We start from the raw sequence: 26,392 nt of genomic DNA, 5'->3' as shown, positions 1-26,392 counted from the left end.
GCAGCAAAATCCACCCCTTTTGAGCCGTCTCAGGGGGCGGCCATCTTGTCATTTCTGTCGACTGAAAATGACATCACAACTACTCAGGGATCAGGTAACGACCAATGGTGGCTCGGTTTCAGAAAATAGGTCAGCCGTGATGGGTCGTTACCTGAGCCCTGAGTAGTTGTGATGTCATTTTCAGTCGACAGAAGTGACAAAATGGCCGCCCCCAGAGATGCCTAAAAACGAGTGGATTAACTCATATTCCACAAATGCAATATTTATCAGAATGCCTTGTTCCAACTAGTGGACCTGCATATTCTTGAAAAAAAAAAAAAGTTTGGGTTGACTTCCACTTTAAACAAATGAAATGCAAATGAAAGTAAGTCCAAAGTTTTTGACTAATTGGTAGCAAGCCGCACTTGAAACGCATCTTAGGAGACAAGAATTCATCCAATTCATCCATTGTATACCGCAGAATGAATTTAATATCTAAAGCTTTTGTCCACTGCCGAATGACTTTCCTTTTTGAGAGTCTGCATTCAAGAGCTTTTGTGCACAGAAGAAGAAGAAGAAGAAGAAGAAAAAAAAAAAAAAAAACAACGACTCACGGATGTTGTCAGTAGTCTCCTGTACAGTGTCGGTCTTGAGGAGGTTGTCAGCTAACATAAAAGCGCCGGTCTCCACCGTGTCGAGGAGCAGTGTGGCCGAGTGCAGCTGCTCGCTGGTGGACAGCTCTCGCCACGCTGTCTGGGCTCGCGGCTGCAGCAAATTATTCACCGTCTCCACCATGGCCTGAGGGGCGGCACAAACATTGAAGGAAAACACTTAATAAATGATTCTAACGTGACCAGTTAATGCCAATCCATTAAGGGTGCATGTAACATTAGTGTTCCGTGACAAGTGTAGTCAATAACACAAGACAATGGGAATGTAGCGGCCACTCATTTATCACGTTGATAAATTATGTTGACAAAAATGTAAGGGACGCAAATGCGGCATTCCCATGCAGGCATGGCAAAAGAAATAAAACGACGTTAAAAAGCACATTTTCAAAAATGTGATCCAATCGTTTGCTGCGTTTATGAACTTGTTTACCCCCCCAGGTACAGTTGCCTTCCACTCAGTGGAAAAAAAAAAAAAGAATATCACACCAAACTTTTTCTCTTATTAATCACACGAATGGCCAGTCCAGCAGATGACAGCATACCAATGAAGCTGACTGCATTTTTGCATCTCAAGCAAACGGTTTGCTTGCTATCCTCATACATGCTAATGCAAATTGTTGCTAGGTCACCGTTGCGCCCTTTAAACTATAACCTGATTTTATCAATTTGATCAGAACAAGATCAGATTCCTTCTTCACTGCAAAGGAACCGGACCAGAGTCGCTTTAGGTCCTAACCTATACTGAAAAAGTTGATTTTGGATCCTGCCTCAAAGTTTTCCAATTAAAAGGGACTAAGGTCGCTCGCGCGAAATCGCCATTAAGCATACTTCATCTGTTTGTTCTGAAAATCAAACTCACATAATGAGCTGATGGTGGCTTCATGCGGGGCTATCTTTTATGTTTCAAAACAGACGCTGCTATTTTTGAGATGGCGCTCTACTGGATGGTTCAGAGAAGAAATGATATACGCGGTTGTCTGCTGGGTCACATTCGGCCATGCGTAGCAGCTTCAAATTAAAAATTATTAGCCGGGTAAACGGAAAGGAGTAGAAGAAATATGCTTTCTGAAACAATACTTATTTTGACTCCAGCGTACATTCCTTCATGCTCTTAAGAATTCACCTCCTCAATTTCAGACACATTTTGAAAGACCCAGGGAGAGATAGAGAAACCGAGATTGTGTGCGGGGGTTTCGGTGGACGTGGAAGAGACACGAAGGGAGTCATGGGAGAGCGATAAAACAGTCCAGCGCTTCCACGGTGACAGGCGTCCTCTGGGAGAAGTAGAAGAGCGAATGCAGGTGCTATCATAGGCATACATCGCACCCTCCCATCTGCCTCTCAATTTTTCCTCTATTTCTCAGTCTCGACTTGTAAAGCAAGCTCTCTGCAAACGTCCTGCCATCGCTCACTTGCGTCTCGCTCTTTTTGCTGCCTCTCGAAAAGGAAGCCGGAGGAGAGCAGGTGGCCTTATACAAGCAGAAGGGGTCTCCGGCGAGGAATGGCCAGGGTGGGGGAGCTGAGTGAAATATGTCAGTTTATTGTCGATCTGAAGGGGACCGCAGTGGACACAAAAATAAATGGCACTTAGTCGAGTGGATGCCTGACACAAGGCCGAACGATATGAATTTGGATTAGCACCGGACGGGTACGTTCATTTTCATATGCACCGGTGTTCTGCAGATGATTGAATTTTGACCCCAAGAATCATGCTTGATTGGTTCAAAATGAGTACAATTTTCCATTCCATCAAAAAGTACCATCCCACCCAAAATGATAGGTTTTCACTTTACCTATGCATGTTGGTATTTTTCTACTCAGAAAAAAAAAAAAACTTGTTGGAGATGAAAGCGACAACTGGCACGCATGTTAATGTGCCAAAAGCACACAAGATGGCGGCTAAATTCACTCCATATTGTTTTCTGTTTATTCATGACGGCAAATAATCACGTATGAAATCCGTGATGCTAAAATTATAGTGTGTGATGCCCCGCTCCAGCTAGCAGCTAATTAGCTGTGATGCATGTTGCATGAGTTGGAGATGGCTGCTTGTAAACTAAACTAATTAAGCCAGTGATTCGGCAAACAAGTAGAAGTTGGACATAATATGAAGAGCGCAAACCCGTGCACATGCAAAAACAATAGATGTTCAGGGTTTAGTCAACATCAAGCTTCAGCAAAGCTCCTGGTTGGCAGCTCTACATATTACAATGAAACATCGAATGTCATTCATATTTATTTGTCAAGTTAGCGCATCGCCAAAAAGAAGCAAACGAACAAAAATCAGCCATTTCATGTGACTGTCCTTGAACATGGCCGACATAACGTGGGTTGATAATTGGTCATCCATTGCAGGTGACCCACCCTGAACTTCAGAATGAATTCCCAAGGTCAAAAATCTATTTGCAACAAAGCACGCTGACTCGTATCTCGTAACAAGGCCCTTGATTCAACCTTCCCAGATCCGCAATGATTTCTTTCAATATATCACAAACACTGGATATGACATACATGGCAACACAAGGACAAAAAAACAACCGTGCTGTACGACACCACACAGAAGACACATTTGAAGAGATGTGAGAGGGCACTTGGGCAAGGTACATGGACAGCATAACCTTTTTTTTTAATGAAACTGTAAAGTCAACATTGCAGTTTTTCTTGCGTATTGCTTCTTGGATCGTGTTAGGATTTCGATCATATTTTAATGTTACTATTACTGCTTCTTGATGATTGTTACTAATATTATTCTGTTAAAACAAAATGATTTTAAATACAGTGATTTCATGTTAGAACAGTTGAAAAAAATGGCTAATTATTGACTCTTCATCAAGAGTTGCATTGCTAAAATCTAGCTCATTGTTTCTTCAAATTATTTAAAGTCCGGAGGACTTCTCAGATAATTGTGTATCGTCGCTGTCCGGCAGAAACCTTGTATGTCCAAATATGGTCAAATTCATTTTGTTTGTCGCAAATGCATACTAATGGTTTGTCCCCAGTGCTTTCATCCACTTGGGATATTGGAGCACATTTTTGTCTGTCAACAATCGCGCTTTTCTCGCTGTTAAGAGACGATACATAGTACGCAGTATACATTAGAACAAGTTACAGAATTTCGTTGTGCTTTCTTTGGCGTAGTGAGAACGAAATCTGGCAGAAAACAAAAATGACAAGCTCTGAGAAACAGTGTGTGGCTGCCTTTTTTGTTTAATATGCAAGTTTACAAATGTATGAGATGTGTGCGTACGTGAGTGCGCGTGCATGCGTGTGCCAGCGCACGCACGCACGCACGCACGGCGGGGCTCGAGAGGAGAGGCATTGCAGTGCATCATTCTGCTCCACTTGCTGAGACTATTCTCAGTGCGGTCTCTGTTTTCCATTCGCTCACGCTGTACTTTGATGTGTTTCAGATAACCACCAACTGACACCCACCCTCCCATCTAAGTCTCATTAAACTTCTCATAGCTTTTTATTGAACTTTTGATTATCTTGCATTTTCTATTCCATATAATTTTTTTTTTGCCATTGAAATGTAATTCTCCGGTGCCGAGATTACATCTGCAGAGGAGGAGGACCGGTATCTGAGGAAAAAAGGTATGCGATTTCCTTGAGGTCCAGGCATCTACACATCATAAAAAGTCATGGAGTTGATATTTGTGTGTGTGTGTGTGTGTGTGTGTGTGTGTATATGCCTGAAATCACAGTTGCCTCTGGTGACATCTACACAAGTCTGACGACTCCAGGGCTAAAATTGTGGCCTTTTTTTTCAGGGGTTACTCACTCTGCAGAAACAGATAAGGGTGTTCATTTCTGCACTCGTGTATGCACATAACAGGCATGTGCATGTGCACACCAAACACACACGCCCACACACACACACACACACACACACCAGTAAATGGGGCAGAAGTGAAATCCTTTGAAGCGTTGGGGTAATCCAGCGTAAACAAGAGCGGCAAGACAGACGAGAGGCGGCCTGTTCCACTTCTCGCAGCTACACGGGGGCCGCACGCGCACGCGCGCGAGCGCCAGTGCGCGGACGGCCGTTGTGTACGCTCGCGCACGGCAAGGCGCACTTTTAAACTGACAGCGTTCGGATGTAAAAGTCGAAAAAAAATCTTTTCTTCCTCGCTTGACTGCGCTTGAAGAAAGTGCATGTTTTGGAGAATGTTTTCATCCGAGAAGCAGGCTTTTCTGTCATTTGTTGTTGGACTTTTCTTCTGTCCTTTCTGACAGAACGAGTTTAGAGCTAAATCGGGCTTTACATTCACAGCATGTCATGTTCTGACCCGCCATCCCATAAATAGAGGGCATATTAGACATTGTCATTGAGCAACGCTGTCTCCTCACTGCCCGTTCTGTTCCATTCCGACATACTAACTGATGCTTGGGAATTCAGACAATCGCACGGAACTGATCGTTGAATGGCCAGCAAAGATGATGTCGACTCTGACATCATCAGCTTTTGCTTTCCGAGAAAAAAAAAAAATGAGCAAAATCGAATATTCTCCCATCCCGACTGTTTGCTGACTGTCAAAAGTTTAAATTCAATCAATATTAGGGATGTAACGAGTCGATTTAAAATCAAATTTAAACTGCTTAAAATATGCGTCGTTGCAAAAAATGAAAGAATCGATGCGCAACACCAGGTTGATATAACAAATGCAGGTGTTGAAAGTACAATTTTAATCAAAAAAGATAGATTTGTATTGACAACAGTCAAATCTATTGTACATTTATTTATTTTCATGTTTAGTTCTGGCACTAATTAAACACTGATAACAAGACAAACATGTAGTTAAAACTGTGAAAATGATTAGTTCATTTTCAATTTCTTTGTAAAATCACAAAGAGTCACTGTTTGCAACAAGGACAAAATTCAGATGTTAAAATAAAAACATCTTACGGTTATAAAACGAGTCAATCATTTTGTTAATTTTTTTTTTTTTTTAAATCAGATCGAATCGAATGCGGGAACTGATTGTCAAATCGAATCGGGGCTTAAGTGAATCGTTACATCCTAATCAATATGCTTTACACATTTGTATTGGCTGTTGCTTCTTACTCTCGCGCGCCGTCAAAAACGAATCAACAATCGATCCATTGATTTTCAAATTTTCCCCATGGGCCTTCATAGAAAAGTAGTCAAATGTCTTTCTGTTTAATTTCCGCCACGCACTCTCTCCATCACTCTTTCTCTCTGTCTCTCTTGCTTAGTGCACCTTGCACACGCTACCTCCCTCCATCACCCAGCCTGCAGCATCAAAGCCTCTTCAAATAACCAACTTCATCATGAATAAATTGCCAATTTAGTATACATGAAACGAGTCCCCAGTTCCCCAAACGGAATGTGTGTGTGTGTGTGAGCGTGAGAGAAGAAGAGAGAGAAAGTGGGAAGAGAATTCAATTATTTTTCATCTCTATTAAGAACCCAAACCTCCTGCACGCTCTCCTCACTTGACAATTAGTGCTGCAGATAATTAACGAGGAGAGGGCAGCAACACACCACATCCCTAATCACGCACATTTCTATCTGGCAGAGTGGGGGACTGCTGCTATAATTTTGTTTTGCATTACAGAGGCTAATTATATAATCGATCACTTCCACCCCACCCAGCGCAGAAGGTGTGTGATGCAACGCTCCGAACCCGGAAGCGGCCGCCTGAAGGTGCGGAGCCGATGGACGTGAACGATCGAAGGGAATGCATCAAAAATAGGGCACGCCGCTGTGATGTGACAGTGTAAGATCATCGGGGAGTTGATATTTGTACATGGCGTGTGTGTCGTGTGTGTGTCAGCATGCGTACAGTTACACGCCATGTTCTATGATGTGACATTGCTGACTGGTGCTGACGTGGATAGTTTTTGTAAAGGAGGGGAGGTTGGGAAAAACAGCCTGCATCAGGAGAAAAAGAGCTAGCCCATCAAGGGTGTGTATGAATGCGCGTGTGTGAGCAAAGAGAGCAAAAATGAGACGCCGCAAGCTGTCTCCAGCACACAGATGAGGTAGGTGCCGTGGTGCCTTGTCTTTGTGTTATTACCGCTTCCAAGGGAGTCCGGATTCTAGTGCCGTTCTGGTTTCTTTGTTTGTTAAGAGGATTACACAAAAAGATAGTTCACCAATTTCCCACTGTACTTTCTCGGCGGTTATCGATTGGCTCTTTCAGGTACTAGCATAGCCTCGCTTCCTATCGGGGTGGTCGCTGTGCCATTTCAGAATACGGTGATACAGTTGTGTTCAAAACAGTCAAGCCGAAAGTCACAACTGCCTCAGTAAAAGGAAACACGCCTTGTTGAACGCCTCAGCCACACAATGAGACATACTAAAATTTACTCGTCTGAAAATTTTCAAACGCAGCTAAGGGCTAACTAAAAATTGGTGCCTTTGGGTATTGCTAAGCTACATGTCTGAATGTGTTTCTACAGCGTTTGTGTGTGAATATTCATCGTTTGAACAAATATCACTCCCGAGGTCGATGCTAATTTCCCCTTAGCATGTCAATGGGATTTTACATGACTTTAGCATTAGCATAAGCAATGTTTTAAAATCGAAATATGTTTTGTAGATTAAATATTAAAATATAAAAGTGTTTAGTTTTACAGTAAACTGTAGCATTAAAAATCAATTGAAAACGTTAGAGCACGCTCAGGGACGGCAGAATCACATACGCTACACTATAACGTTTTAACGTTCAAGAGAAGCCAAACTCAAAATCACCATTTATATTTTGATTAATTGCCAAGCCCTACAATGATTGACGAGCAGTGGCCACGGCTCAACTTGTGCACATTAGGTGAGTCGTGATTGATTGATTGAGTGAACGCATTTTCAGTCGACAGCAAGGGGCAAAATGTGTTTTTAAAGGTGTTAATTGTACATGAAAAATTATGAAGGTATCACATTTATTATAGACAAAATATTACATTTTTACTGCTGAAAGTTGCAAAATTGTTTTGTCTGGTTTTGTGATGAAATGATCAGAGGTGGGCATTCCATCAGCGTGACGGACTGGTCCTCAGTGGGACGCCTGTTTTGCTGATGATTGATGAATGATGGGATAGCTTTTCAAAATGACGGACTGACGAATGACGGAAGTGGGTTTTCATACGTGTAATTATAATAAATGAATAAAAGTGTAATCGTCACTAACCGCGTCCATCAGTGACGGTAAGTCAGTCCATCACTGGCGGAAGCCCGTTTTTCTGATGTTTTTTTTGGGAGGATTGACTGACAGACCAGCGGACTTCTGACAAACTACCCGAACGACTTAAATGACGGACTGACTGTTACAATTCAGTTCGTCACGAAATATGGCGGATGATGAATGATGAATGAATGGTAAAATTCCCACATCTGAAAACGGAATCAAAGACCTCCTTATAAAATACTTTTTTCAATAAAAATGTGAATTTTCCAAAATTAGCTTGTTCATTTCTTAATTCATGTTAACTTAGAATATCCTATTTGTTTAGCTTTGACATGGAAACAGAAATAAACAAACAAACTAACACCCAAAAAAAACAAATTTTACTCAAATCACAAAAAAATGAAGATGTCTGATTTTGTGTTTGAACTCTTCATATGAAAGTGAACATTGTGTTTTTTGTTATGTCTGATTAAGGTCTGCACTTGACTGAAAGCCATTTTAGCTACTAGCAATGCTTATTAGCACAAATAAAACCATGTTCAAGTCATGTGGCATTGTGTGTTGCAACTACGATCAACCACGATCCAAAGAGCGACAAGGACATAGAAGCCATTGGACACCGAGCAAACCAGACACATGTTAGTATGATTTTAAAGGAGGACGACCATGATCAAGAACCGGTGTGCATCAAACTATCCATCATTCCACTTCACTTTCCCTGATGCAGCGGTGGCAGCAGAGGCATTTCAATGAATGGAGATGGATAGCGAGTCATTTTGCTTCCCGGCAGGCCGTTTACAACCCAGGACACGGTCTTGCAAAATAGATGAGCTACTATTGATATTGATCATGGTCTCTTATCGTTACCGCTGATTGCAAATAATAAGGGGAAAAAAATGGAAATGAAAACAAAAGAAGCAAACCCTTTGAGGAGATGAAAATACTGTCAACACTCGCAGGAGTCAGGTGATTGATGCTGATGATTTATTATCGTGATGTTCGAGGACATAGTTAAATTACCTCCCTCCTCAAAGGGTTTCAATTCCATTCCTAAAAACCTCTGCTGCAGAGTACTACAAACCAACATAGCGCATCGCAAATGTGTGATATCACACACAGGCTTGCTTGATAAATTACATGCTGAGCGTGAAAGTAAAAAACAAAAAAAACAAAAAAAAAACACACACATAACGCACGCGCACACGCTCACAAAAAGCGGGGTGTGGCAAAGCAATCAACGGATACCAGGAAGCGGAAATACCTGTGTGAAAAACCTGCAGGACCTCTCTCTCTTCTGAAGCTGTAAATTCAAACAATTCAACCGTTAGCGATGTAACACCTCTCAAACTCACACTCGCATGTGGCCTAAGGTAAGCAAACGCACGCACACACAAAGCTGTGTCATTAACATCACTCAAGTAGACTTTGGGGAATGGAAATAGATCATTATTCTTCTCACTCACCTTTGTTTTCAACGCATCTCCCAAAACAACCTCATTTCTCTTCTACTTTGTGTTGTTTGTCTCCTAACTGACACTGTTTGTGACCTCAATCTTAGAGACAAGGCTCGTAAAAATATATTGTGTCCCTCCAATTAAAAATGTCTGTCATATTTTAGTTTGGGAACTTTTTACGGCAGCGTAGTTCATAAAGACACACCATGAATTGCCGTTGTTAGACAGATTTAGGTCAAGAAACGTCAGTCTGTGTATTTAAAGCCGTCGCTGTGTGTTTTATATACAGCAACATGTTGCGAATTTAATATTTTGATATGCTGGAATAAACATGACTTATGTAACTTATTATAATGTTATTCACGTTTGTATTGTGTAGTGTGTGTAGTGAGATACGGCACGATTGCCATTTCTCTTTAGCGTGTTGTTTGTCTGTATGATTGTTATCATCAAACAGAGCATTATATTAATTAAAAAGTCAAAAGCGAACGGGCATTTTCCTAGGGTGGTACGCTCTGCTTTCCATTTTTTCACCAGCACAGATTCTTCCATTCATTTTCTGTATCTGCTTTTGAGTCTATTATGGCTTTTATTGTAATCCACTCAAACATGAATGGTCATCATTTGAACATGCAGTGATTTAATTATGTATTTGGGTCATTAATGAGAGCGAGAGCGCCGCTTTTCCTCTTAGAGTGAGCAATACTCCTGTGGAAATTCAACCTCTAACTAGCCATTTGGTCAACGGTAAAGCACATATTAATGGATTCCACTTGTGCACCAGCTTTGGCGTGTTCATTTCAAAGAACTGAGGAGAAAGGGCACAGGTTGCAGTTAGACAGAAAGGCAAATGGGGAGAGTGTAAATAGGTGCGGGCCCAGTGACTCAGAAAGTCAAGTTACAAAAAAAAAAGAAAAAAAGAAATAGTGAGTGTATAAGAGTTGGCAGCAGCTGCCAGTCTCACTCCCAAAGTCGGCCTATCACTGTTGACCTCAGCAAAGACAATCAAGGAACAGTCTCCCATTAAATGAGTCAGCCAGTCAATTAGGCAGCCAAGGCAGCCAGTCAGCGAGTCCCCAATGACTTGGCTCACTTTAATGAATGCCTACATGAACAAACTACAGAACTAAATTCTTCCTTGTTCACTGACGATAAAACAGATCCTCTGCATACTCAGGATTGAGTTTCCATTCATGCAACCCTACAAGTGAACGCAAAACCTTTTTTATGAGGGGTCTATATATAATACCAGAAGTCTGCATCCGAACGGTGATCTAATCTTTAGTATCATATCCTTCTTTGGAATGTTTTTTTAATTTTTAAATTTTTTTTTATATGTTTCTATACATTCTTCCAATGCTCCCATGTGTAATTATTTTCTGTAATTCCCCTATGACGCAGTACCTTGGTGAGACTGCGGGCGGCGCTGTCCTTGCCCCCGGGGGTGAGGTTACGGAGCTGCACGTCGAGCAGCTCCACCAGCTGGGCCATGGCCCGCACTGTGGAAGGCACGTCGCCAGGACGCAGGAGCCCTTTGGTCTGCTCTGCCAGCTCCCTGGCCACGATGGCTGCCGTCTCGCCCGACCGGAGCTGGATGCAAACAGAGCAACACGGGAGTGGGGGGGCGAGGGGCGTGGGGGGCGGGGGTTGGGCGATAGGGAATGATGGATGGAGTTGGGGACGACGTAGTGGGAGTTGGAGCAAGGAGAAAAAGTTGCAGGGAAAGTTGAGAGCAAAGAGGAGGAAAGGGACATGCAGGAGAGAGGAAAAGGGAAAGAGGGCGTTAGGAGGAAAAGCAAAATGAAAAAAAGTCAGAATTATTCATAGAACACACTCTACACTGTGTTTGCACTTGGGCAATGTCATGATAAACAATTCCATACAGTGGATCCCGAACCAAGCGATGTTTGGATATTTGGGAGTTATTAACGTTTAACGTATATTGATGGAGTTTTTTCTGTGTATTATGTCCCACGTTGTACGCGCTCTTTGAATCCATCACGTCACGTGCGAAATGCGATTGACGTCAATGACTACTCCCGTGATGATCCTCTGTATTTTGACCACAAAGGAAGAGTTTATTACAAATGATAAGACAAATATTCAATTACAAGCGTCCGCCTGGTACGTGGCACGAGTGACCCAAGAATGTTTATAATTTCACATGTACCACTGGATGAAAAACTGCAACGGGCAGGTTGCGCCCCACACCACTGAGTGGGGGCGAGCGAGGAAGTCAGATAAAAATGTGCACACACCGTCCTTTATAAAAAGCAAATAGTGCTAGTTAAATTAGATGGCCGTGAATGTGGCAAAGTACACATAAAAACTCAGACATTTATTTATTTATTCAAGCCATTTCTTACGGCAAGCATTTAATCTGACGCACTTCACGGATGGACCTCCGCCTTCTGTGTGACGGCTGGCGCTTTTGCTTAAGTACCGGTATTTGGAAATGATGGTATTGCATCAGTTTTGTCCCCTAACATTTACAATAAAGTACTGGTACAGGTACTTGGTGCAACACTAGCTTCGGGTCGTTTTAGGTTACAATTTAACATTCTGACTAAGCATACAAGTCTGACGATTTACACGGTGAATGGTGAAACAGTGAGCAGTGAAGCAGTTTTAAAGACATGAGACGGTGATTCACATCACAGGTGTCACTGGCGACGTTTACATGGAAACATTGGAATGAAAATGCTTCAGCTTCATGTGCACAACTCATTCGGAATATTGTGACGAATTTTCGGACGAAACCGTCTTTACCGCGCACGTCTGTGACGTCAGTATACGCGTATCTTTTATTCCCGGAAGTTAGCAGAAGCAGGGCAGACACATGGCGTGCGCAAGACGAACTGGTACATTTGCCGCTCCATTCGGAAGTGTTAACTTAAAAACACGTGAAATAACGCTAACGTTAACGTAGAAATGGACGAGCGATGTTTTGTTGATGTTTTGTTTTGTCTTCTACTACTATTACCAGTTTTATTACTAAAACTATTATTCACTATTTGATGAATCTGCGCATGGAAAAATAATTTGTTCCAATCGAAAGTGTGGTGCATGAACACGCAAGTCCTAAATCGGATCAATATTTTTAGTGTCCATGAAAACAGTGCATCCGGTCATAATTTTAATGCGAACTCTGATCGGATTTAAAAAAAAGTGTCCATGTAGCCACTCGTACATCTTACTTAACATTTTTTATGGTCATGTGTAAAAATACGTTGTTAATAGCAATGAATAAATAGCCACTGTTCACGGTAAAATGATGAGGTATTGCGGCATACGCGGAATAATACTAGTTCACCTCCAAATTTTTCATCCAACTGAAAACACATGTCTAGCATTCAAATTCACATCCAGGTTAGGATTGCCTTTAGAGCTCCTCTCCAACTACCCTACAGGAATCTGCTTGACACAACAATGCATAGTCTACATGCAAATATAACCTAATGGCTGTGAACAAAATGAGTATGTAATTAGAGCATCTTGATTGGATGCATCGCTGCAACTGCTTAATGTTTGACGTCCGTAGCTTACTGACAAAGTCGACGATCGGAGCAGCAGTGTTTGGACTGGGCGAAATAATAGCTTCCCTTTCCAAACAGCGTTTGCTCATCGTGTTTAGCCTCTAGCATGTTTTGTCTCACAGTATTCACACAATATTGGCATCTTGGAGAGAAAACCATCAACACAAATGGTGTCCTTTCTGCAAAACCTGGAGAAATCTGTACTCCCCAACAGCTGTATACAATCTCATCTGTTTCAAGCACTTGTTGGTAGGTTGACAAATGGAGATTGATACATGCGGGATAAATCACTCCCAGTGGTCGTTGTATCTCCATGCGTGAGAAATGATGCCCTGAGAAACTATCATACCACACATCCTCACAAGGGCGGGTGGAAAAAGTCCACACTTACTTTCTGCATGATGTGGTTGACCCAAGGAGACGTGCAGTTGCTGAGGTCAGGGCCTTTCGGATCCCAGTAGCCCAAATGGGCCATGCACATGTATGTGGCCACGCCTGCAAGAGCAGCAAAACTAATAAGGTGAGACAGCGCTGACATTCACCGAAAGACTTGAACACTTTGCGTGGTTCCCGCAGGGGGAGTATGAGAGAGGTCTTTGTCATGTAACCAAATTAACATGAACAATGTATCCCATGGAGGTACACGACTAGTGTGCTATGATGAATGGGCCAACAGTATAAAACACTGGCACTTCACTTTTCATGTTCATCACCTGTTAAAACTTAGTCTTGACCTCCAAGAGGAGTTACACTGTTAAATCTTGATCATTTCCTTGGAACATTTGAACCTTCTCCCAAAAGGGCGTAAAAATCCTCATTAGTCTTAATCAGCAGCAGACACTTTGAACATAAAGATTTCACACAGTGACATCATCCATCGATGTTCCTTACCGAGTGTCCCAACCGGGCACGGTTGCTTGGCGAGCTGGCCTTGCTGGGTGCGAGGCCACGAAATATCAGCCGTCACTCTCGGACTACAAAAGTCCTGGGGAGGCAAGGCAGGGGGATGTGGTGGCGCCGGGGGGACCTGAGCAGGTGGGTAGCGTTCCCCGGCTTTGCGGTTGGTGTCCGGGATCTGATTGGTGTCAGACGGTGAACCGCCGGCCGGATTCATGACAGGCTGGCGAACCGTTGTGGTGGTTCGGTATCGTTGTCCCGGTGAGGTCGTGAGGAGAGGACGCGGGGTGGTGTAGTAGGGGGGAGCGCGAGTGGTGGTAGAACGGCTGGTTGAGGATGAGGAGCCCCCGCCGATTGCACCCCCTCCTCCTCTGTTAGGAGGGATCATGGGCGGGCGAAAGTCTGTGTGGGAAGAAAGGCAACAGAAAGGCAAAAGTTGAGTACAAAGTGTGCAGCTCACCCAGTTGGTCACATTATCATACATGATCCACAACACATTTAAATTAATTAATGGAACATTTATGTTCAATGTTCAACAAAATTCAACAAAAATGATAAGAATAACAACATTACGGATGATTTGCACTATGCACTACATTTCCTTGATCCACAATGGTGGGTATTTTGTTGTCCTTTATTTTTATTAAAGTGATGGTTATTATAGTAAATAAGACCCTACAAAGTTTTAAAATACAATAGTTTCAGATACAAACTGCACTGACGTTACTATACTATACTATACTATGCTATAAAGTGGTGCCTTGAGATATGAGTTTAACTCATTCCATAACCACACATGTAAATCAAAACACTTGTATATCAAATAATCTTTCCCCTATTAAATGAATGGGAATGTCATTAATTTGTTCCAAATTTGAATGACAAGTCAATTCAAAATGTATTGAATGAATTGCAAATTAAATAAAATTCTACCTAAATATATAGTAACTCATTTTCAGACCCTCTTTTACCCTAACATTTGAAAACATGTGAAAAAAATATGAATACATTCCTGGGATTGAATGGCTGGACTGTGAAAAGACAAATAAATACGTCCTTGGCAGTGAATGAGTTAAAAAAAAAAAGTTAAATATTAAAGACAAACTATACTTTACTTAAAAATCGAATAAAACATAACCGTATTAAAAAAAATACTAAAAGTAAAAACTGTACCCTCCTGGATTAACCACCAAAAAGTTTAAACCTGCTGTGTGCATAGCTGCCAAACTTCATTCAAATATATTTAATTGTACTTCATGTTTGAAATAGTTGAACATGATTATTTGCATTTAATTCAGTGATTCATTCATATTTCATTCAGTGATTCTTTTGCATACCACTACAGGGAGTGGAATGTGGTACTCAAACCACAGTTTGAGAATCATTGTTCCATCGTGCTTACAAGGAAATACCATATTATTGGTGTGTTGCCTACTTGGAGTTCTTGAGGTCTGACATCAAAACATCCCCAGTCAAATGTAAACCAAAGTCATGACTGAAAAGTTAGGATTTGTTGATTTTGAAACAGACTGTTTGAATGCCATGCTAAACTAAAGTCCCCTTTACCAAACACATTATGTATCATTTTTTGCAGCATATGTTATGTACTATGTATTCCGAGACTATATATTCTTTCAATTTACATTCTTATACTATAAATACTACGCTATAAGTACTAGACCATACAATGCCATATTACAGTATATTGCTGTGTATTGCATTATTCATGATAAAGTGACATCATGGGAAGCAGCATAGTCCCGTAATGCATGAGAGGCATTTTTAGTGTCAATATTTCATTGTAAAATAATCTTAATTATTCACAGTGAGCTCAGAAGTAAAGAAGGAATGGATGAGATGGCAGGAGTGAAAAGAATGGAACCAGTGTTTCATACACAGCGTCTCCGAAAGTGCACATACTATAGCAGCTTGTCTCATCCTATCTCTGAACTTGCTGCTGCAGCTCCGTGTGGTGCAAATCAATATTGCATTACAGAGTGTTAGATAAAGGGAAATATTTACACATTGCCTTCATAGAGGCCAAGGCAGAGCCTGACCTCACATCTTTAATTAAAAATGCGTTCAAACAAAACCTTTAGTTAGATCTTGGGAGGGCATCTCTGTAATTTTTTATTTCAGAATCAGAATCATCTTTATTGGCCAATAATGTAAAGTACACAAGGAATTTGCCTCTGGTAGGAGGAGCTACAATTTTGAATTTTGATGTTCCTATAATGTTAATAAGGATTCTGTGGATAATTTTTTTCGGATTAAAATCCTGATCGGAATAAAAATTATTGATGCGCACGCCTCATTCGGAATATTATGACCGCATCAAGCCCAATCCGATCAAAGTTTTATTCCGAACAAGAGGGGCGGTTTGTGTTGATTGTTGTTGAAATTTCGGAACAAACCGTCTTTACCGTGCATGTCTGTGACGTCAGTATACACTATTCTGATATTCCTGGAAGCTAATAGAAGCAGAGCGAGCGAAAGACATGGCGGGCGCAAGACTGAACTGGTCATTAGGGAAGTGTTAACTCGACGTAACAGCACAAACAAGAAAAATACGTGAAATAATGCTAACGTTTAAAGTAGAAATGGACGAAGCGAAGTTTTGTTGTCATGGTAGTGGCTACGGCTTCTTCTTCTTCTACTACTATTTCCGGTATATTTGGTCAATCTGCAGAGCTTTATTCCTAACAATTTTCTAGACAAATGATACTATTTATAGTCAAAGAGTTGCGGGGGCTCAAAATTATCGGTGGGGGGCTTATCAGAAAATAACCGAGAATCACTACTTAATAGAGTCTAGTGCTGTGGAATATTAACGACAGTTATATAAATTTGAAGCGATCTGAAGCTACAATGATCGGTCCAGTAATACTGTCACACAGGGATATGCAAAATCGACAAACATTTGCAGAGTGCCACTATGGGATTTTGGGTCAATTCTTGAGGGAATTGATGGCAAGAGGGAAGAAGCTATTGGAATATCTACTGGTTTTAGTGTGCATGGTTCGATAGCGCCTACCATCTTTACGTAACTGCGGGTTCAGTATCTTGCTCAAGGTCACAAGGGCCAGCGATCGAACCCACAACATCTGGGTTATGAGCCGACCACTCTCCCACTTGATCCATGACGCCCCGTTCCGATTAGAACACTCATAATAAGAGCAATCACCTCTCCAATTAAAAACAAAGATCATTCATTTCCCTTAAAAACCCCACAAGTTGTTCCAGGAACTTAAGACAAATGGCCATCTTTTGCTTTTACCACAAAACAACAACAAAACCAACGAGACAAAAAAATACACAGACCTCTCCCCTGGTGCCTTGGTATGAGATTGCTTGTCATGTTTACTGTTGTAATGAGAGTCGGCTAAATGAGCTTTTTTTTGGGGAAGAAATCTGTGTGAGGTCATCGCGTCACCTTCTTTTTTTGCGGCGATGCTTGTTACCGTTGATTTAACGATATTTGCACAGTCCTTTGGGTGTGAATAAAAGAGTTGATGGAATGAGAAGAAGGTCTTTGCGGGTGTTTGCAATGAGGGGGTGTCTATATTATTCATGGTGACCAGAAGTTGACCCTTCTTGTGCACTTTAATGAAAACCACCTTCCTTCTGTGCTTTTCTCTCGCCCGCCTGCTTGACTGACAGCCGTGAAACATCCTGCTGTACAGTTTGTCCATTCGCTCTCTCTCTCTCCATAACTTAATGGAGTGTTTCTCAACCTAAACAGAGCTGCTCCTTGTTCCTGAATTATTGCTGGCCCTGCCTTATGCATTCTCCACGGAACATTGCCATCAATCATGTGTGTCAGCGGTGGCCTAGGGACGAGCTGTCAATCTGTGTGCGTGTGCGTGCGCTCATGACGAAAAAAACAAGCGTGTGTGTGTGTGTGTGGGATGCGCGATTAGGAGCCCTGCCACAACAGTAATGGTGTGAGTGTGTTGGGGTGTGTATGTGTGTGTGTCTGAGGGTGATGTCTGCTGTCATTTGAGTACAAGGCTGAAAACAGGGCTGGCAGCTAGGGGTGAGGCAACATAAAAGCCTGCGAGCATCATAGGCAAGGGGCCACAGCATCTCTGTCTTTTCTTTTCCTCTGCTGCTCTCTTGACATTTTCCACCTGACATTTTCTGACTTGATTGCTCACTCGCAACTTTCTTGTTCACACTTTTATCCCCCCGACTCCGATTTCTGTTCAAACCGCACTCTCATTTGATCGCATTTGTTCCTTTCCCACATCTCTTTTTGGGCGAAAACATACCTTATAAATGCCATGGGTTGTAGTCATTGGGACTACAATTTCATGCACTTAAGCCTTAACTACATGTCTTGAGGCCAGCTAAAATAAAAAATGTCCTCTGTAAACTCTTTGCTTTCTCAATAATGCTATCCAAGCTGTTAGCTTGTTTTGCTCTATGTTGCGCATTACGCCCATAACATCAGCATGAGATATCATTTTCGTTCACTACAATAGCTGCATCTAGACCTGGGCAAATTCATCGGAATTTAATCGTGATTCTGATTTCGGCTTTTCACAATCACCGTGCCGAATGGCTTATTTCCGATGTTCTGAAAGTAGCCTGAACGCACCCCGTTGCCTGTGCAGCAAGCGTGTGACGTGTATGTGGTTCTGTAACTCCCTGAGCATTCTTTAAGGAGGGAAATCAACTCAAACATGTTTTTTTCAAGAATATGTTCCCAGCAGGCCCACTAGTTGAAACACGAGATTCTGATTAATATTGCATTTGTGGAATATGAGTTATGCAGCAAAATCCACCCCTTTTTAGCCCTCTCAGGGGGCGGCCATTTTGTCATTTCTGTCGACTGAAAATGACATCGCAACTGCTCAGGGCTCAGGTAACGACCCATCACGGCTCACCTGTTTTCTGAAGCTGAGCCATGATGGGTCGTTACCTGAGCCCTGAGCAGTTGTGATGTCATTTTCAGTCGACAGAAGTGACAAAATACTCAAAGGCACATGAAGAACGAATTATATTAATAGAGTTAGAACGCAACTTCTACCCTTCTTCTCTGAATGTGAACACACTGCCCCTAAGAGGCCACCACATGCATAACAAGGACAGCCGGTATTTGTTTTTATATATTGATTTTTTTAAATTGCTGTTATTTTAGTATAGCTTTACTTTACTTTGTTTCTAATTTATTTAGTGGTTGCTATTTCAAGTTTTATTTTACAGTAATTTCACTGAGTAAATAGAGGAAAATAAAACATGATGTTGTCCCTCTGGGTGATTCCATATTTGATTACATGGTCAAATTTTGTAACTCTGATGTCATCAGTAATTCTTTTATTCTTACTCTACTTCCGCCTCTTGTCCTCCTCGTCCACACCTTCTTCCTCAGCCTACTCTAATTCTCTCTCTCCTCATCATTCCAGCTCCCTGCATTGCACTCCACATCGACAGCTTACCTGTGTCTTATTTATAGTGCTCCGGTTGTTTACAAAGTGAACTAATTATCCAAAACAGATTTCTCCTGTGACAGTGTGGCAAGACAGTTGGCGGAATAGTGTAAATAATAGCCATGAATGGGTAAAGTTTTGCAAGGTGTGTGTTGATATTTTGGGAAAGGAGTGTAAAAAAGTGAGCTGTGTGTTAAAAAATTACAAACTCGTTGCAAAGCAGTGTTTGTGCTTTTAGTTTTGCCAACTCTGCGAGTGGTTTTGCGATGATCGATAATAATAGTTTCAGAAATTGTGCTACAAGAATCACTGTTGGACTTTAAGCATTCAGAAAAAAAAACTGTGATATCACGAGATTTCTTAATATCACATAGATTAGAAGTTCTTCACATGCCTGGCAAAAATGAAATTAATTAAACTTAAGAGACTCAGACAGCTGAGTAAAATGATGTGATAGGATCAGAACCTTCAGATGGGCGGCTAATTATTTTTGATGAGATTGTTTTTATCAACTATTATGCCGCAGCAAACTCTTTCAAGGAAAGTTGAAAGCGCGGCAGCAATGTTCATATATCGCCCGGGGCTACGTGTTCCAGGATGACAATACCAAACTTTCTTTCGACGGAAATCATAGGCGAGACATAATCGCGCCGGGAGATAATACAACAAAATATCATGAAAATCACCCTTATACACAGGTCAAGATAAGAACTTATATTTTAGATACAATGCCTCATTTGTCAGCAAAAATTGCTCTCTACATGTAACCTATCGCTGAGAGGCAGTGGACAGCAACTGTTTTGTGCTCTGGAACCAAATCCAGATCCTGAAAGGCCCCAAGTCCGGTACTAAGAGGCATTAATGTCAGCAGTGGACTGTGTCTAGTTCCGACTAGCTTGTTACTGCTACACCCATCAGTAAAACAAGTTCCACAGCAAAGACACATTTCAAACAAGTGTTTCAAGTCGGTTCGCAATCGTAGACAAGTCACCTCGCCAAAGGGCTAAAAGTCAGCCTGAAAAAAAAAACATGGCCCCCTCCGACATGTAGACAGACCTGATGTTGGGGTGTGTGTGTGCTGTACAGTATGTTTGTGTAGTGATGTTTCTCCATGCGGCTATAAGGCTGCATATATCTCTGCCCGCGTGCACTTTGTAGTCTGGAGTACTCTTGTTGACTTCTCACTCAATAAACAAAGGACCTGTAAATCGTCAACACCAAAAGGCTGAAGGGGGTGGAAGAAAGAGCAAGAGAGAAGATAAACAAGCCTGGCAGGATTCCCGCATGGTCAAGAAAAGACAGGCAGAAAGACAGGAAATGGGTAAAAAAAAAAAAGAAGAAAAAAAAAGGGGTGCGTTAAGGAAGTGGCGCTACGGGGCTTTACAATATGCAGTATCCTTAAACAGAAATGCCAGATTGTTTTCTGTCTTTCTTTCTCTCTCGCACATATACAGACACACACATACCACTTAAAGGGTGGGGAGGGACGCTTCCAAGGCAAAACCATAATCTAACTGGAGGACACAAAGCATTCGAGGCTGCATGGCAGCACAAACATTGGACGGGGCTGCAGACTGCGATAACACACTGTCCCTATGGCTGGCACAAACACACACACACACACACACACACACAAACACACACACGCACAAACACACGTGTACACAGCTTGTGGCGAGTGGCTCGAGCTTGCTGATAAGACAGAATGGAGCACTTCAAAGCAGCGATGCTTTAGAGATAGAAAGCCACCTCAGCTAATAAAGCCTCCATCCAAATGGCTGGCAGGTCCTGACAAGTTCAACTGCTAATTTTGTATGCACGTTTAATTAATGAATTTGATTTTGCTTTTTCAAACACATCCAACCTGTACTGGATTTTCAGTTACATAAGCACGGCATGCTGAGGTCAGTTGCGGCGTGAGGCCCACCGCTTGTCCAAAAGGTGTATTGGATAAAATATATTTTGTTTTGTTGTTATAATGGTTATTATCTAATTGTGGTCTCCAAGAGAAGGAGAGGAACTCTGCAGTCTGATATCCTTGACAATGGCATGTTTAAAAAATTCGAATCCATCAAGATTGTTTTCCGGTTGTCACGGACAATGAGGCTTAGATTTAGTTTTCATTGCGTCTTTTAAATTTGTTCTCAGCCGCGTTTAGGTTGCCGGCAAGTTAAATAAATGCTGTTTTATCTTCAAAAAGTTGAATACAAAGATTGACCAGAGGCTGCGCAATTTTAAATGACAAATCGTGTTCAACTAAGAACGTGCATGGTCACGGTCAGTCATTGAAGCCACTGTGGCAGCCGGAGATGCGCATCCCGGCAATGTACTTGCGATTGAGAGCACGAATAGGAGCTTTGTGACTGAGGTTCTTTTCTTGGTTAACAAGCACTTTCGTCGCACTGCTGCCGCACACCAATTTCCTTCAGCACATGCTGTGGAAGCTAACACCTAGGATCCTTCAATTTGTGGCACTAACCTCCGAAAGGCTTTTTAATCTCCAACTTTTCTCCTCGAGCCATTCCCAGCGGGTTTTTTGTAAAACACCTTTTTCAATTAATGCTATGTTTTCACCATTTTTAATGAATTTTGCTTCCATTTTATAAGATACACAATCTGTATGAGGATTTGTCGTCACTCAAACACCAGACACGGCCCAGCCTACTCTGCCTCTGAATGGCTAGCGCCGATTGGTTGGAGTCATAGTTTGGATAGAGTTTCTCCTTTGATTCGCTACAGCCGGGTTTCCATGGAGATTTTTTTTGTCATTCTGATTGAAATCATTCCGAATGAAGATTACGTGTGATGTGATCTACACTCTAAAAACAGTTGGATTAAAAATAACATAATTTTGGGTCAAAAATGGACTGATCCACTACTTGGGTCAATTTGACAAAACCTTCTGGGATGTTTTGGCAGAAAACAACCCTAAAAATGGGTAGTTTTGTGCAAAACAACCTTAAAAATTGGGCTGTTTTGTAAAAAACAACGCATGAAGGTGGGTCAAATTGACCCAATCAGTGGATCGGTCCATTTTTGACCCAAAATTGTGTTATTTTTAAGACAACTGTTTTTAGATTGCAAGTACTTTAAAACAAGTTCTCCCATTGCGGAAGAGAGCTGCTATTTTAAAGTGCATATACAACAACATCACAACTCATTTATGTCAAGACAGAGCATGTGCAGACAGGACGCATCTCGGATATTCTGATTGAACTGTTTAAATGATGCTCGTTAGGAATATACCACCCCTGTCAATCTGAACAAAATTCCATTCAGATTTGGCCTTTTTATTCTGAACGAGGTGTTTATATGGAGCATTTTCAGTCGGTTGGGTCATTCGGATTCATTCTAATCGGAATACATGGCTTATGTGAAACGTGCTTATGGTGTGGAAGCACTTCAGCAACACACACACACACCTACACATACACATGGAAGGGCTACTTTAGGCCATGGTTATTCCTCTCTGTAAGTCCGCATTACGGTTACCGGTAATCGGTAAAATATTAATAATAATGTATGTCGGCTGTAACTTTTCTACTCTGTCTTTAGATCTACTCCGTTGTCTTTCATAGAGCTCCCTATTTGTGTAAGTGTCTATTCACTTCCGACAAAACTGTAGGTTTCCCCTCCACCCTGGTGTTCTGGATATGCCAGCCTAATTTGGCACCAGCCGCTCGGTAGATGGAGAAGCGGCGTGGAAGCCAAACACGCACAGGCGGCGTGGCAGGGCCCTTTCAATCGATAAGGACACACCGCAGGCAAAGAACAGGTGTTCCAGACTCTCTAAAGCAAAGTCTCTGGTGAGGAGACTGCGTCGTAATCTGTTGAGTAGAGGAGAGGACGAGTGAAAAAGCAGGGAGAGACGCGATGAATGCAAGTGGAAGACATGAGGAGAGGAGAGTGAGTGTGGAATAAAGCCCCTTAGGAGAGAAGTGAGAGCAGCAGTATTAAGGTGTAAGATTGTGATATCGCACTTTGCATGTTGGTAAAGTTTTGATTTAACAAGATTCACAAATGTTCTCAAAATATGATTTATCACTTTAAAATGTAACCCGCCCCTCCCAACACACACACACACACACACACACACACACACACAACACTTTGGATGAAAAAGAAGTCAGCAGTAGCAGCTCAAGGACACACGGGCACACACACAAACTGGTGTGTGCTGAGGCTCAGAGTAATCAGTGATGTGGTGAAAGAGGGTTCTCCACTCCAGCCATAAACCGGTGTTATTCTCTCCACTTAAGCTTGTTTCCAACATTTCCTGCCATGCTTATCCCTACCGGCTGATTGCAATCAGGAAGGAGAGGTGGACTGGAGGGGGAGAGGGGAGGGGGGGAGTAAACGACAGCAGGAGAGGAGACCTGGGGAAGAGGTAGAACAGGAGAGGAGAGCAGAGGAGAGGACAAGAAGGGAGTAAATAAATGGCCGAGGGTTAAGACAATAGCTACTCCATGCCTGACTTCCCAAGGAAATGGGACACTGTGATCTCAGCCATTAGGGGTTGAGAGGTGAACTTTTAAATTTCCGCTAACTGACAGAGTGGCGAGGAGGGCAAAGTCGAGTTCACCCCTGTATGGCCATCTATTAAACACGATGATTACTCTCTGTGATGGAGGATATCGGTTTTGACAATTTGAACATCTATGCAAAAGGGGATGGCGCTTATTGAGTTTTTGTTTGTTGCTTCAAGAGGTCACCCCTTAGCGCAACACTGCAATCGGGCTGTGGTTTGGTAGTGAGGAAAAAAAGTCGATTCAAACCACCAGTGATTGAAACATGGACAAAAAGTGCCCCATTTTCACAGAAATGTAATGAACGGGTGAAACAATAATTTTTATCAAAATAATACGTGCATTTTTGTTCCCAAATTGTATGTTATACCTTGAAATAAGTAAGCAACTGATCAACTAACTAGTAACTAAATAAGTTAATAAGTAAGTAGTTGGGAAAATATGTAGGCTGGTTAACAGGTAGGTAAGTAAGTGCTTAGGTGGGCAAAAACGTAGGCACAAGTAGCAGGTAGGTATACAAGTAAGTAAGTAAGTAAATAAATACAATGTAAGTGAATAACTGTGTAGGTCAGTAGATACTGTAGATAGGTAAGTAAGGTAATTAGTAATTAAGTCACTCGGAAACTGTGTAGGTCATAGATATGTAGGTACGTAAGTTAGCAAGTAAGTAAGTCTATCAATCAGTCCATCAGTAAGTTACTTGGCACTTACTTACATAGTAATTCATTTCCGGTTCTCGGACCTGTCATTTGTGCGTACTGTACATACCCTTGTACTATTTTCTCTCTTAACAGTTTACCTTTAATTTCATTTTACCTTAATTTCATAACATGTTACCCTCCATTGTAATGTTGTTTTCACGCAGACTTACACTAAAGTGTAGCATACTGTGCCACCGAAGCACTTAGTTTCATTACTCTACGTTTCACAATAGCTTAGCGGTTAGCATGGCTTCTCTGTCTTCTCCCTCCTTCGTCGCATGTTTAGCTCCTTGTCCACCTTTAGATGATGACCAAACTTGTCAGAAGTGTGAAGGCGAGGATTCACAAGGAGTAAATCTGCTCCATGAAAGGACCGTGTTTGACCACGCTAGCTAGCCAGGCACCGAGCATTCCCACGGTGGGTCCAGAGGAGCCGGAAAAACAGAGAGAATGGGATACACCATTTATTTTTTTCACCAGCTTGGAGCTGGTTAAAAGAAATAGTGCTGGCAAGCTCCTCCAGCTCTATTGTCAGCCGTGCTTGAAGCCGTTTTCACACTGAGGCTTGATATGACTTCACCAACAAGCATTTATTTTGATTGGCCGGTAGAGCCCAAATCTATACCAAAGGTAGGCAAAATTTATACCATATACGTCTACCACATATGCCATATACAGTATATTGTCCCACACACCCTTATTGCCTTCCTTTTTAAATGCACGTGCATTCTGTGCAAGCGGCTTCTCGCACCTTATCTTAAATAGAAATGATCAGCATAGTACTGCAGGATCCAGGAAAACAAGTGAAACCAAACTGGGAAAGGATGCAGATGCAACGTGAATTTGTTGGGGAGAAAGAAAAAAAAAAAAAAACAACTTTCCAAAGAGCAAGGCAAAGCAGACTGGATGTGTTAAATTATTCAAATGTTTCATCTGCGCCACGCTGCTTGCGTAGGCTAGGCCTCTACAATATGCATGTAAGAAGACATGATGAAACAAGCCCATAAACACTAGTGAGTTTGCATGGGAATGTTTAGGAGTGCAGGGTGGGGGAGAAGGGCAAAGTCGACAAGTGACTTTGACTTTGGACATTAATGTGCGAGTTGTCCTTCTGAGGACATTCCTGATGTGATCTGGGAAAGAGGCGGGAACAAAAAAAGAGGGCAGATTAAGATGGAGATAAGGAGCAAAGCGCGAGAAAAATAGGGCTGACTAAAAGAAAGATATATGAATAAGGGAAGGGGAAATGTTGAGATTCCTGCCATTGTGAGTGTTTGTGTGCACGATGACGAGTGAGAGAATGGAGGACTCAACAGACAAAGACTAAACACAAACAGACGTGGGACAAAAACGAGCCAGTTCACTTTCTTCTCAAGTGCCAAGAGAGAAAAAAAAAAAATGCATTTCAAACAGCCAAATTGCCACTGCCTACTGCATCAATCTGGTGCATTACATGTGGGTATTTATGTGCCACCTTGTGCTTAGCCCGAGAAGATTTCTTGCCTGTGATATTCAAAGTCTGATACTTAAAGGAAAACCTTCCAGGAGTGTTTTTTTAACGGAGCTGTGCTGCTGTATCGGAGGTAAGCGGGTTGCATATTGATGAGACTTTTAAAGACTCACACTCGCTCTTCCTACCAGAAACAAAATACAACAAAGTAATGGAAACATATCACCGAGACTTAGCAAAACAATTTTAAAGTTTTCTTCAAGCAAGCAGAAACATTTTGAGAAAAGTCAAACATTATGGAAGATTTAAGATATTGTGTAGCCTATACTATTCAACTGTTATCCTGTCAATTATTTAAATTGTGTGGAACCGACTGTTGATAATCAGGTTCTGAATAAGAGACTTCTACACAAGAGTCTTCATTTGCATGCAGGCATACTCACTCTAGGAAATCTAGAATGTGGAAACTAGTGCCTAAGGAAAAATAATGAACTTAATGAAATTAAGTTGATTTATCATTTTTCTCTGTAGTCAATCAAATAAATTCAGTCAAATGCTCATCCCTCCTTGGTGTTGAGTTCAAGCACCCTACAACAAA

At 41.8% G+C, this 26,392-nt stretch overlaps 1 protein-coding gene across 14 annotated transcripts in view; it reads right to left on the bottom strand.

The window, feature by feature from the left end:
* The window catches only part of adgrl3.1 (adhesion G protein-coupled receptor L3.1), a 158,970-nt gene that overhangs the window by 39,059 nt on the left and 93,519 nt on the right, over positions 1 to 26,392 (bottom strand). For 12 of the 14 annotated variants that reach the window (XM_086033012.1, XM_086033015.1, XM_086033016.1 and 9 more), the window contains exons 8-12: positions 13,680 to 14,087; positions 13,180 to 13,283; positions 10,657 to 10,842; positions 9,060 to 9,098; positions 594 to 777 (exon numbers count right to left, since the gene is read on the bottom strand). In XM_086033012.1, the coding sequence (XP_085889138.1) occupies positions 594 to 777; positions 9,060 to 9,098; positions 10,657 to 10,842; positions 13,180 to 13,283; positions 13,680 to 14,087 (921 nt within the window). The remainder of the gene's footprint in view (positions 1 to 593; positions 778 to 9,059; positions 9,099 to 10,656; positions 10,843 to 13,179; positions 13,284 to 13,679; positions 14,088 to 26,392) is intronic. The other 2 variants (XM_086033013.1, XM_086033026.1) reach the window with 1 other exon arrangement.

Source organism: Filicampus tigris, chromosome 6 (assembly GCF_054856515.1).
Source record: "Filicampus tigris isolate MCC_2025a chromosome 6, RoL_Ftig_1.0, whole genome shotgun sequence".
Taxonomy (NCBI): Eukaryota; Metazoa; Chordata; class Actinopteri; order Syngnathiformes; family Syngnathidae; genus Filicampus; species Filicampus tigris.
This window is presented reverse-complemented; position numbering and strand designations above follow the sequence as displayed.